Below are 13,301 nucleotides of genomic sequence, written 5' to 3' on the forward strand. Positions count from 1 at the left end.
AATAGCTGTAAAAGTTCGCATGGGTGTATAGATGAATAGCTGAATGTTTATCTGTTTTCTCCTTTTTGTTGTTACAACATTGAGAGGCTATAAACTTATGGTTAAGCTTCAAATAAACGAAAGACTTTAATACAATGTGAAATAATTTAAAAAAAACTGTTCACTTATAGTTCTTATATTTACAATCAAATGCCTTACACCTCACAATCAGGACAAAAGGTTATCAACTAAATAATGAACATGAATGACATTTTTGCTCGTAACAGTCCAGATGTGATTCAGTGGCTATAATAATGCCTCCCTTGAACATCTCCTACTCATGCATCAAGCCTTTGTATGTACCAGTTAGCCATACACAGACACCTAGAATATCCCACATCCCTGTTATTCCAAAGCAACTATACTGGAACACTTAAGTGGAGGGAAAGGGTAAGTCCCAAAAACGGGGTGTTTGGCTTTAAAATTGTCAAGGTTTTTACCTGTATCTCAATAAAGAAATAGTAGGAAGAGTCAGTTCAGTTTTGGAAAGTATGGGAAAAGAAGGGGTCATTGCTGTTAACATTTTATGTGTGTTGGCACCAATTTTGGTAATACCAGAGTTGCTTAAAATTCTCATGGATGCTTCGATATTATAGGACACTTTTGGTTCTTCCTTTTAACACTGCAACAACTATTATAGCTTGAAATATTATTCCACCAGTCTTGGTGTCTACAGTTTATAAATTGTCTGCTTTATTGTGTATGTATAAAATGTGGCCACCTTTGGCATGTATTGATTACAGTTCATTAATTTCAGAATTTCTTATTTATTGCTACTCCTGTGAAGCTAGTGCCTCATATCTCATTTTAAAATGTAACATTAGTAATTTAGAATTTTCTTTTGTTCAGTCTTTCAGGGGCTTTTGGCAGTTCACTGCATTTAAGAAAATTGTCTTCGACCTTTTATATGTAAGGTGTCTAGTGTTTTTTTTTAATGTGTGTTAAATATGACAAATGAAATGTGTTTTTCCCTGCCCCATTGCTGTCAGGTGCTCCAGGTGTCCTGGCTTCACCATTTGCAGCCATGCATGGTCTTGGCTCACCGCTTACCTCGCCGTATGGCAACTCCGCAGTTGGAGGTCTGGGAGGTACGAACCAGCTGGCCTGTCTTCTCTCTGTCTTTCTCTGTCTCTTTCTCTCTCCTGTTCTATCACCAGGAGGCACATAAAACTAGCTGGTGGTGGCTGCTCCTGCAATAAGTCAGTAATGTTGGATGTGGGTTCACATTTGGTTCAGGCAGCAACATGCCTAAAGGCTTTTTCCCTGTTGCAGCAACACTACTGCATTGGTTTTTGTTTGTAATTGTTTTTGAGGAACTGGCTTAAAGTGATTGCTTTTTTTGTTGACATATACTTGCTTTTAATTTGTCCCAGTGAGATATGGGACAAAATTTTGTCATATGCAGAGGGTTGTGTGTTCCTGCACGTCATGTTTGGGGACAGCTGACATCCTATATCAGTTTCTTTTTTTTTTCCACTTTAAGAAGTGTTCTGTGTGCCTCCAATGCCTAATGCCATTATGTTGATTCAGTTCTCTTCAGGTTGCTCTTCTCTTCTCTTCCCTTCCTTTTTCTGGATTTTGGTTGTTCAATCATTGTTGCATGATAATGTATCAATTTTGATGGATTCAGTTCATTGAACGGAATAAACTAGACACTTCGTTTTTGAGCTCACAAAAATGGTGATCGGTTGACTGTTGTACTACACTTCCAACGTAATTCACGATTTCATTGGTGTAGGTTTCATACCAAAAAACGTTTATTTTCGCATTGATATAACCAAAATTAGTAATGAATGTTGCTTGTAATAGTTTATAAAAAATATTGTGTGTGTTTATTGTGTGTACAAATTTAAAAGAACATTCACTAATGGGTTTGTGAAATTGCAGTCAGAAAGTGAATTTTGAGAGGTTGTGTCAAATGCCTTTTCAGAAAGAACCAAAGAAAAGGAAAGAAAATTCGAAACTTGAGTAACAACGGTTGGGTTCCTGCTACTATATGGGAAGGAACTGGTTTATTTCTGTTAATTCTGATAAGCTGAATAAAAAGATTATTTTGCTATTGTGTATCATTGCTCTGTTAGTTAATCATAACTTACATTTATGGATTATTCTTGGTTTTAATGTGGTGACGGTTGCTATAGATCTTGCAATATTAGATATGGATTCAGCAACGTGATTGGAATCGTTGTTGCAAACATTGGCAACAAAGTAACAAAAATATTCAGTAAGTTATTAATAAAATTAAAGGTTCTTCGAATGTTTGAAAAGTTATTTTGGATTTCCTTTGAACAGTCTTCCCTCTTCACCCATGCATACATTTGAATTGCAGTTGCTTAAAACTGGTGTTTCGAGAAAAGAACGTCACCGTGTCAAGCAGTCTGTGAATACTTGATGGAATATAAAGAGCTGATATTCAGTGTGGTGACAATAGTTCGGTTGATATCGGCAGCTGCTGTGGGCTGGATGTGGCAGCTTCGCACACCAACCTCAAACAATAATGTAATAAGATTTTGTAAAAGGCTCTGTGGTGATGCCACAGTGTAGGCAGCTATTGTTTTTGCCTGCAGCCATTCACAGTACTGAGAATGTCGAGGGTCTGATTATACCACCTTGACTATAGTAATTTCCGGATATTATTTGTCAGTAGCCTTTCTTCTACAGGCTTTCTGGAAGTTTTACTTTGTGCTGTGCTGATGCCGCAAAATTTTAAATATTAGCAGCATTTGGAAGCAAATGTTGTAGTCACGATCCCTCAATAGTTTGCAACCATACTTACTAATAAATATCTGTCCCAAAAATCACCACAGCTCAGATCCACATAACTGCTTTTATTTTTAAAATATTCTTGACAGTTGGAAACAGTTACTGTAACTGCATTGTGATTAGGTGTGTGTGTGTGTGTGTGTGTGTGTGTGTGTGTGTGTGTGTGTGTGTGTGTGTGTAGTATAGATAGAGGCGTTTCTTGGTGCCAGAATACAAAACTTACAGGTAGTGAAAATAAACTCTATAGTGTGTCCATGTGACAATGATTCCAGTGGAATTTTGATTCCAAACTGAGATGCACCATCCAAAGACAGCAACATAGGAAAATGTCTGTGCATAGACCACCATGACTTGTATTTGTGCGCTGTTTCCTGTACCAGGGGTAAGATTCAGCTCTTCGGGAACTTTACGACCACTCGCCTTATTATCCTGACCTCGCAAGCAGTGGCTATTAAGTCTTCCTACATTTGAATCAGTGACTCGGTGAAGGATGCTAAGATGCATAGATAAAGACTGCCTTTGTCAGTTTTTTCAGTTCCGAGACAGAAAACTTTATTCTTGCAGAGGGATTGTAGGGGCAGTTATGAAAAGTGCTCAAGAGTGAACAATACTTATGTAGTATAGTGAATTTGGTATGTAGGAAACTTAAACTGCTAGTATAAACTGCTTGAAAAGGGAACATTCACGGAAAGGGACTAGCTATAAACCCGTATAAGATGGTGATGATACAAGTTATGCATCCGTAAAAAAAGAATTATTAGGCAAATACTTAAAATTGCTGAAGAACGGCAGACCCCAGGCAATTGATGTGCGAATGTTACGGAGAACTGGATTAGATGCAAAATGAACACAAAGAAACTACTGTATGTAAATATCTTGAGGGTATACACTTGCGTGTAGAATCTGACTGCCTGCATTCCCCCCATTCCCACCTCCACTCCCCTTCCTCTTTCTCTCAAACTGTATTGCTTAAATATTTTCAAGATGTAGGTATCCTAGTTTTGTACAGATAAAATTTGTTGGTTGTGTTCATATTCAACTTCTTAATTTATGTTTTTAACTGTAAAATGACTATGTTGGGGTTGATTTGTATAATTAAATCAGAAAATTTACGTAATCATTGAACATAAATTTAAATTAAACTACATATACAGTTTAGCAATCCATTTGTTACTTTTTAGAGAATAATTTTGACATCTACAAATATATTCTGTAAGCTACTGTGTGCTGTATGGTGGAGAACACCATGTACCACTACTTTTCATTTCCTTTCCTAGTGCACTCATAAATGGAGTGAGGGAAAACTACTGGTTATGTGTGCTCAATCCTAATTTCTTTTACCATGCCTTCACAATTGTTAGGCGAAATGTATGTTGGCAGCAGTAGAGTCATTCTACAGTCGCCACGAAGCCTGGTTTTATAAACTTTCTCAAGACTCTTTTGTTAAAATAATGTCTCCATCCATTCAGAGATTCCCAGTGTAGTTCACAAAGCGTTTCCATAACACTCGCATGTTGATCAAAGGAGCGAGTAACAAATGTAGTGGCACACTTCTGAATTGCTTTGATGGCTTCCTTTAACATGACATGGTGGGGGTCCCAAGCACTTGACCAATATTCAGGAATGGGTCGAACTAATGGTCTGCATGTAGTCACCTGTATAGATGAACTACACTTTCCCAAATTTCACCCAATAATCCAAAATTGATGACCATTACTCTTGCTTACTACTATTCTTAGGTGCTTGTTTAGTTTCATATTACTTTGTAAGACTACATGTAGATACTTAATTGACGTGTCTGTCGGCCAGCACACCACCGATACTGTATTCGAACATTGCAGGACTTTTTTTTTATCTGTTCATCAGCATTAATAAATTTTTCTACATTTGGAGCTAGCTGCTTTTGTTGGATATATTTCTGAAAAGGAGTGGGAGAGAGCAACAAAACTTATTGTAAGTAGTTGGCCTGTAACTTTGGACTTCCAATTCCAGTTTCAAGACTGGAACGAAAAATCATCTTTCTGAATATCAAGTAACCTTCGAATATACGATGGAATTGTGTCGGGAAGGAATTACTGTAGGAGGAGTCGTGAAAGGGGAATCCTCAGTCGCTTCAGGAGACACAGCAGAGTGGAGTGTTCTGGAGAACACAAACAGCTAACAACAATCAGTGATAACATTCTGAATACCCTCTGTCAATACGAGAAACCTGGATGGTAGAATCAAAAATTGTGAAGATGCACTAGAGAAAAGATTAAGAGCATGGAAAAGATGATACTCTAAAAGGAAAGAAATTGATTATTTGGAATTCGTATATCAAAGAAATTAAACGTCAGAAAATTTTCGTACCTTTAAAGAGAAAGTTTTGAAAGTCTCTCCTGCTTGATGTTGGATTAGATGCCAGAACATCTTCACAATCTGTGCAACCATTTCAAGTTGCAGTTTTAAGTTACCAAAAATTTCAAAGTTCATGACCTATTTAGTTCAATTTTTTACATGATACAGTAATGTTCGGATGGACATAGGCTACATATTTCTTAAATTTGTGTGTGGTACAGAAGTATACATGTAGAACATAAAGGGTAAATGTCATTACTAAAAATCCCAGTTCATGATTGATTTTCATTCATTTGTTACTCAATTTTGTGCTATCATTCAAACATTTTGTTGAAATTGACTGCGAGAAATAAAAAACTGTGCTTTGAAAATATGCGGATTAGTTTTCTTTCTAGGAGCTACTGTTAACTTCCCTCTTTGTACCCCTTATAATAATGGCCACAATGAATAAACGCATTCATTTAAAGTGGCTTTATTTCCCAGTCGAAGTCTCATTTGCAGTACCAGTAAACAGCAACCAAAGTCAGAGTGTGAGGGGGAAGAGCAAATGGACAAAGGGGAGGGGAATGGGGGATGGAGGTGATGGAAAAAGATAGAGGGAACAGGAGATAAAGTCCATGCTTTGAGACAATGGTGAGCTAACCTCTAAGAACAAAGAAAAGTGCGAAGACACTCTTGAATTGTGAGAAACCAGTTATATCTTTTCAAAAAGTAGAACCTGAAAATGTTTTTCATAATTCAAAACCACAAAGTTAAACTGAAATTCAGAGTAAAATTACATAGACATACCAAGGATTCAGTTGTAGAATAGAGGGTGTCTGCTCTCCTATATTGTTGCACAAGAAAGGAAATATGGCAGGTGGTAAGAACTGTAGAGGAATATCTAGTGGCTATTCCATACAAAATCCTCAGAGTATCATCTCATTTAATACCAATGGTATTTCAGAAAAGGTTGGTGCTGCATGGAACAGATAACGAATTTAAAATTGATCATCAGTAACTTGTCCAACAAACAAGAATTTGTTATAAACCTTAACAGACATCAAGAAAGCATAAGACTCCGTAGACAGAGAAACACTCTTCAGTATACTGGAAGAATTTGGCACAGAAAAAAACTTACGTAATAATTCTAGAAACAGCGACGGAAACAAAGTGCAAAATAAAATTCTAGGGAGAAATTTCACAACCATCTGAAATAAAAGTAGTGTAAGAGAAGGTGATGGCCTCAACCCTTTCCACGTCAACTGCATTTTTGAAAAGATAAGGAATGAAATCTTGGACATTAAGAAAACAGATTAGGATATAAAATCTGGACAGTCACTTCCATGTCCAGCCTGCGCAGATGATTCAGCAGTATTTTCTCAGAAACAATGTGGCAGCCTGTTGAAAGAGTTGGCAGAAAAGACTGGAGTATAAATGTCTTTCAAGAACAGAATTCATAATGAATGTTAAAAATGCACTAGAATTTCTAAGAGCAAGCTACGGTAGAGTAACTAAGGGAAATAATACATATGAATACTCTAGATAAAGACCCAAACAAAAATAGAGCCCAGAAAATGAAAATGGCTTATCAGTTAATGAAGACATTTAAAATAAAAATAACCCTCAGTAAAAACAGAAAGCCAACATCAAAACAGCCATACAACTGCTGTGCCTTTATACAGTAGAATACCGTATTTACTCGAATCTAGGCCGCACCTGAAAAATGAGACTCGACATCAAGGAAAACAAAATTTCCCGAATCTAAGCCGCACATAAAATTTGAGACTCGAAATTCTAGGGGTAGAGAAACGTTTTAGACCGCACCTCCAAACCGTAACAAAGTTGATCCATTGTAATATGAGACACAATTTAGGTCCAGTGAATGACGATACAGCTACAGTAGTTTGGTTCGTGTGGTGAGCTTAGCATTTGAGCTTTACCAGGTAATCATTGCTATGAGTCAGGCGCTCCGTCCGTATTTATACGGGTACGCTTCATTTTTCACATACTTCATCTGGTTTGAATTGATTGCTTATTTTTTTAATCTGGTAAGTGCCATTCTCTTTTTTATAGGTGTTTCCGTCACTATAAGCTCAAAATGCATTATTGTACTGTGTCGTGCATTGTTTGCCGCATTCTGATAATGAGTGTTTACAACCTGTCGCCGTTCGCGGCATGGTTTGCTTTTGTGTGCGCTATCGCCGCTTACAATTAAAATGTGAGAGAGGAATTGTCTCATTAGCAAAACAATGGCAAGAGACTGCTATTTGTTGTTACTTACACTGCTGCTTTCTTTGATACAGAGCAACAAGAACCAAATAATAGACTGCGTATGGTAGATGTTCTGAATGAAAGTTTAGCGAAAATTTTTCTCCGTTTGAAAATCTTTGCAGACGCCTCTTTAGTACATTACATTCTGCACAGGAGTTAGTCACCTTATTTGCACAGGAGTTAGTCACCTTATTTGCACAGGAGTTAGTCACCTTATTTGCACAGGAGTTAGTCACCTTATTTGCACAGGAGTTAGTCACCTTATTTGCACAGGAGTTAGTCACCTTATTTGCACAGGAGTTAGTCACCTTGTCACCTTATTTGCAACAGGAGTTAGTCCCCTTATTTCGCACAGGAGTTAGTCACCTTATTTGCCCAGGAGTTAGCTCACCTTATTTGCCACAGGAGTTAGTCACCTTATTTGCACAGGAGTTAGTCACCTTATTTGCACAGGAGTTAGTCACCTTATTTGCACAGGAGTTAGTCACCTTATTTGCACAGGAGTTAGTCACCTTATTTGCACAGGAGTTAGTCACCTTATTTGCACAGGAGTTAGTCACCTTATTTGCCACAGAGTTAGTCACCTTATTTGCACAGGAGTTAGTCACCTTATTTGCACAAGGAGTTAGTCACCTTATTTGCACAGGAGTTAGTCACCTTATTTGCACAGGAGTTAGTCACCTTATTTGCACAGGAGTTAGTCACCTTATTTGCACAGGAGTTAGTCACCTTATTTGCACAGGAGTTAGTCACCTTATTTGCACAGGAGTTAGTCACCTTATTTGCACAGGAGTTAGTCACCTTATTTGCACAGGAGTTAGTCACCTTATTTGCACAGGAGTTAGTCACCTTATTTGCACAGGAGTTAGTCACCTTATTTGCACAGGAGTTAGTCACCTTATTTGCACAGGAGTTAGTCACCTTATTTGCACAGGAGTTAGTCACCTTATTTGCACAGGAGTTAGTCACCTTATTTGCACAGGAGTTAGTCACCTTATTTGCACAGGAGTTAGTCACCTTATTTGCACAGGAGTTAGTCACCTTATTTGCACAGGAGTTAGTCACCTTATTTGCACAGGAGTTAGTCACCTTATTTGCACAGGAGTTAGTCACCTTATTTGCACAGGAGTTAGTCACCTTATTTGCACAGGAGTTAGTCACCTTATTTGCACAGGAGTTAGTCACCTTATTTGCACAGGAGTTAGTCACCTTATTTGCACAGGAGTTAGTCACCTTATTTGCACAGGAGTTAGTCACCTTATTTGCACAGGAGTTAGTCACCTTATTTGCACAGGAGTTAGTCACCTTATTTGCACAGGAGTTAGTCACCTTATTTGCACAGGAGTTAGTCACCTTATTTGCACAGGAGTTAGTCACCTTATTTGCACAGGAGTTAGTCACCTTATTTGCACAGGAGTTAGTCACCTTATTTGCACAGGAGTTAGTCACCTTATTTGCACAGGAGTTAGTCACCTTATTTGCACAGGAGTTAGTCACCTTATTTGCACAGGAGTTAGTCACCTTATTTGCACAGGAGTTAGTCACCTTATTTGCACAGGAGTTAGTCACCTTATTTGCACAGGAGTTAGTCACCTTATTTGCACAGGAGTTAGTCACCTATTTGCACAGGAGTTAGTCACCTTATTTGCACAGGAGTTAGTCACCTTATTTGCACAGGAGTTAGTCACCTTATTTGCACAGGAGTTAGTCACCTTATTTGCACAGGAGTTAGTTCACCTTATTTGCACAGGAGTTAGTCACCTTATTTTGCACAGGAGTTAGTCACCTTATTTGCACAGGAGTTAGTCACCTTATTTGCACAGGAGTTAGTCACCTTATTTGCACAGGAGTTAGTCACCTTATTTGCACAGGAGTTAGTCACCTTATTTGCACAGGAGTTAGTCACCTTATTTGCACAGGAGTTAGTCACCTTATTTGCACAGGAGTTAGTCACCTTATTTGCACAGGAGTTAGTCACCTTATTTGCACAGGAGTTAGTCACCTTATTTGCACAGGAGTTAGTCCACCTTATTTGCACAGGAGTTAGTCACCTTATTTGCACAGGAGTTAGTCACCTTATTTTGCACAGGAGTTAGTCACCTTATTTGCACAGGAGTTAGTCACCTTATTTGCACAGGAGTTAGTCACCTTATTTGCACAGGAGTTTAGTCACCTTATTTGCACAGGAGTTAGTCACCTTATTTGCACAGGAGTTAGTCACCTTATTTGCACAGGAGTTAGTCACCTTATTTGCACAGGAGTTAGTCACCTTATTTGCACAGGAGTTAGTCACCTTATTTGCACAGGAGTTAGTCACCTTTCCTGCACAGGAGTTAGTCACCTTTCCTGCACAGGAGTTAGTCACCTTTCCTGCACAGGAGTTAGTCACCTTTCCTGCACAGGAGTTAGTCACCTTTCCTGCACAGGAGTTAGTCACCTTTCCTGCACAGGAGTTAGTCACCTTTCCTGCACAGGAGTTAGTCACCTTTCCTGCACAGGAGTTAGTCACCTTATTTGCACAGGAGTTAGTCACCTTTCCTGCACAGGAGTTAGTCACCTTATATTTAAAAATCTAGTCAGTTGCCTTGCTTCATTTCTGACTGTATCACTATTCAGCATAAGAATAATACAAATATAAACATGACATGATATGTATATTCTTCCGCATTTGCTGTTGTCTTACTCTAGTTTCATAGTTTATTAGGCAGACAGGGTTTAAATGAGATTGCACGAAACACGAAGGAATACATGGCAAAATGTTTACATTCGTACTATTCTTATGGTGAAGAGAATACTGCATGTGATTCACAATTCAGAAAAGTTCCTATTAGCAAGCATCTCTTGTCACAGGTAGGAAAAAATTCAGAATGTAGAGATGGCCATATTGACAAACATCCCAAAGAGTCTTGCCAGTCAGATTTTTGTAGTACATTGAAAGACTGCTACATTCGAAGATGAACAATAAGGAATTTGTATTTACTTTGTTGGATAATGTATGGAAATGCAGTGGTCGAAACTCGGGGTGGAGAAGAAAAGCTCGCCGTACACCTCTTTTATAGTGCTACATATATTCGACATCAGAAGTTAGTTGTGGCGGCACCTACCAACATTTTTCAGAACTTCCGCTTACTTTGCATTCGATTGCAGGTGGTTGTTTGGATTACAAAAACCGGTAAAAGTGCGGCTTAGATTCGAGTAAATATGGTATTTAGTTCTCAACAAAAATCAAGAAATTAAAGAGTTATGGAAAGAGGAATGGAAGGTGCTATGGAAAATATTTGGTCCAAAAAGCATTGGAGGTGCTGGGATGAAAAGAAGTAATGAAACAAAAGTGCCAAAATGCAGATGAGTTGGTTCGGTGTAGTGAAAAGGATTCCGCAGGAATCAGTGTTATGAAAGCAGAAATTCTAGACAGGTAAACTTTTTGAAATAGGATTAGCGAGTTTAGGGGTTTCAAGAACAGGTCAGAAAGCACGTCACAGTATTGACAAGTGAAAGAAAAGTTAGTGCACGCTGAAAGAATGAAGAAATACAGGAATGGTAAAAAACCAGTAAGGAAATTTACTTCACGCGGTCCATAGATGGCCGAAATCGAAGAAACAAGAATTGCTATGAGTAATTGTCTTCAGAGACAATCAATAAATTTTCATTGCATGTCTATAAATGGTTCAGAGGGTTGTTTGTCTTCTTCTTCTTCTTCTTCTTCTTCTTCTCCTCTTTTTATCCCCACCCCCCCTCCCCTCCCCCCCCTGTGGATTAGCATCCCATTAATCTAGCAAAAATGGATGAGAATTGTCATAGGTCGGCTATAGAATTTTTGTTCTGCTTTGTTGACTTATTGTTTGAAAGCACTTAATAAGTAGTTAATACTTTTATTGGTTATTCTTGGGTCATTCGAAGAAAATATCAAAGTGAACGAAAAAACACGTGTCGGATTTGTTTATGGAACCTATTGAAAAATGTTAAAGGTGTGAGTAATGTAATAATCTGCAAGTAGTTAGTACTTGTAACTGCACTACACTGGCACCAAGGAACTATTGTAATTAATATTTAAGATCTCAGTAAATAAATATGTACAAGAAGGATCTAGATTAAGATAAACTTTTTTACAGCAGCTGGGATGCCTCTAGCTGGTTTCCAGATGGCTGGTGCAGCAGCAACCACTGCTCTTGGTGGTGCTGGAATTCGCTTGGCTGGCTCACTAAATACTGGTGGATGTGTACTGCTTGTCAGCAATCTGAATGAAGAGGTATAGTTCATTACAGTTACAAAAATAACTTTAAACAGTGTTCCTATCCCCCCCCCCCCTCCCCCTCTCGTCCTGAGTAATTGTACTGTTCTGTCCTGCACTCATGTTGTCATAAACTGCATTCCTCATAATGTTTTGTTCATATTTGCCTTTTTCACTGTTGTGTTTAGAGGAAGTTACATGTTCTGAAAATAATTATCATAAGTCATAATGATTACAGTGTTTAAAATTAATGCAAAAGCACATATGAACATTTTGTTTATCATTTCACTAAGCATCTCATAGCTCACATTTGTTATGCACTGTCACAACTTTGTAAGATCCCATTAACACAATTGCCTCCAGTGTGTTGAATTGTTGCCTTCACTTAGTTTCAAATGAGTCTTGAAGAACATGGATGTACAGGTAAACTTAATTGGTAGTATCTTATTTACTCAGTACTGTGTTCAATAAAGTTTTGATGATTTTTCTTTTTATTTCAAAAGCAATGCCTTTGTTCATAGACAAAATACCACAAAAAAGCAACACCCTGTGTTTAGGTTGTAGTTCTGTAAGAATCACACTACGTGTGTTTGGTTATTCCGGCTGTGGAAGCTTGCTCTAGTTTGTACTACTTCTTCTTCTTCTTCTTCTTCTTCCAGGTTTCAAATTATTAAATGTACCTCTCTTTCCACTGCCCCCCCCCCCCCCCCCAAAAGACATTGCACACAAGAAGTTACATTTCACCGAGACTGGCACCTGAACTCGGATGTTGCATGTGTGTGGGCTGTGTTCCATCCTTAACCATACAAAAGGTACATTTCGTCACATACTGAACTTCAGATCAAAAGTTTACTGATGTGATTCAATAATATAATAAACGAATCTAAACCTTTTGTAATTATTAATTATGAGTCTTACTCTCAGTACAAAGGCGCTCATTAACTGACTTCATTTTCCGTGGCTGTTATACAGCATATGAAAATTGAGAAAAATATACAATTACATGTGAAATGAGGAGCTGTATGTTCTACTTAACTTCTGGTTGCCAACAAAGTTTGAAGAAACATTTTCTGCAGAACAAGCATCATAGAATAAATGGAATCTCTTACACTGTATGATTGATTCAGATGCAATCTGTAGGGGTTGACATCATTATTCCTTTCCTGAAAGTTTCTTATATTTTTTCCATTACTTTGAACAATGCCACAGGCTGGCTGCTTGGGTTAATGGTGCTATAATCCAAGTCATGTGGTGTATTTTGTAGTACTTGATTTCAGCAGTGAAGCTATCCATTCTTTGTTCACTGTTATTAAAGGGGAATGGTTAAAAAAAATTCTTCATGCTCGTACTTCACAACAGCAGAAATCTGTTTCGGGTCACCCATTATAGTCGTACGTGTTTGCAGTGAGTGCTCCTGATGCTTAAAGCATGTTGACTTAATAGCAAGCGGTAGAGATTTTTTTTGTACAATTTACTGTCCACTTATACAGCAAATAGTGTAAGGGATCCAATCTGGACTTCAAAAAATGTGTGATTAAAGCAAAGATTGTGTTTTACATTGTTTTATTTCTATTTGAGTATTTGTGTCCATTTTGTCAGCTAGGTTAAAATGTTAAATGTTAGGTAGTTCAGTAAGTTTGAAAAGTGTGACAAGGAAACAGATCATGCTTCAGTAGAT

At 37.9% G+C, this 13,301-nt stretch overlaps 1 protein-coding gene across 4 annotated transcripts in view; it reads left to right on the forward strand.

The window, feature by feature from the left end:
• Positions 1–13,301, forward strand: part of LOC124794879 (polypyrimidine tract-binding protein 1) — a 264,872-nt gene that overhangs the window by 207,848 nt on the left and 43,723 nt on the right. The window contains exons 9-10 of one of the 4 annotated variants that reach the window (XM_047258570.1): positions 1,029–1,127; positions 11,505–11,641. In XM_047258570.1, the coding sequence (XP_047114526.1) occupies positions 1,029–1,127; positions 11,505–11,641 (236 nt within the window). The remainder of the gene's footprint in view (positions 1–1,028; positions 1,128–11,504; positions 11,642–13,301) is intronic. The other 3 variants (XM_047258579.1, XM_047258586.1, XM_047258595.1) reach the window with 3 other exon arrangements.

This window comes from Schistocerca piceifrons, chromosome 1 (genome assembly GCF_021461385.2).
Source record: "Schistocerca piceifrons isolate TAMUIC-IGC-003096 chromosome 1, iqSchPice1.1, whole genome shotgun sequence".
Classification (NCBI taxonomy): domain Eukaryota; kingdom Metazoa; phylum Arthropoda; class Insecta; order Orthoptera; family Acrididae; genus Schistocerca; species Schistocerca piceifrons.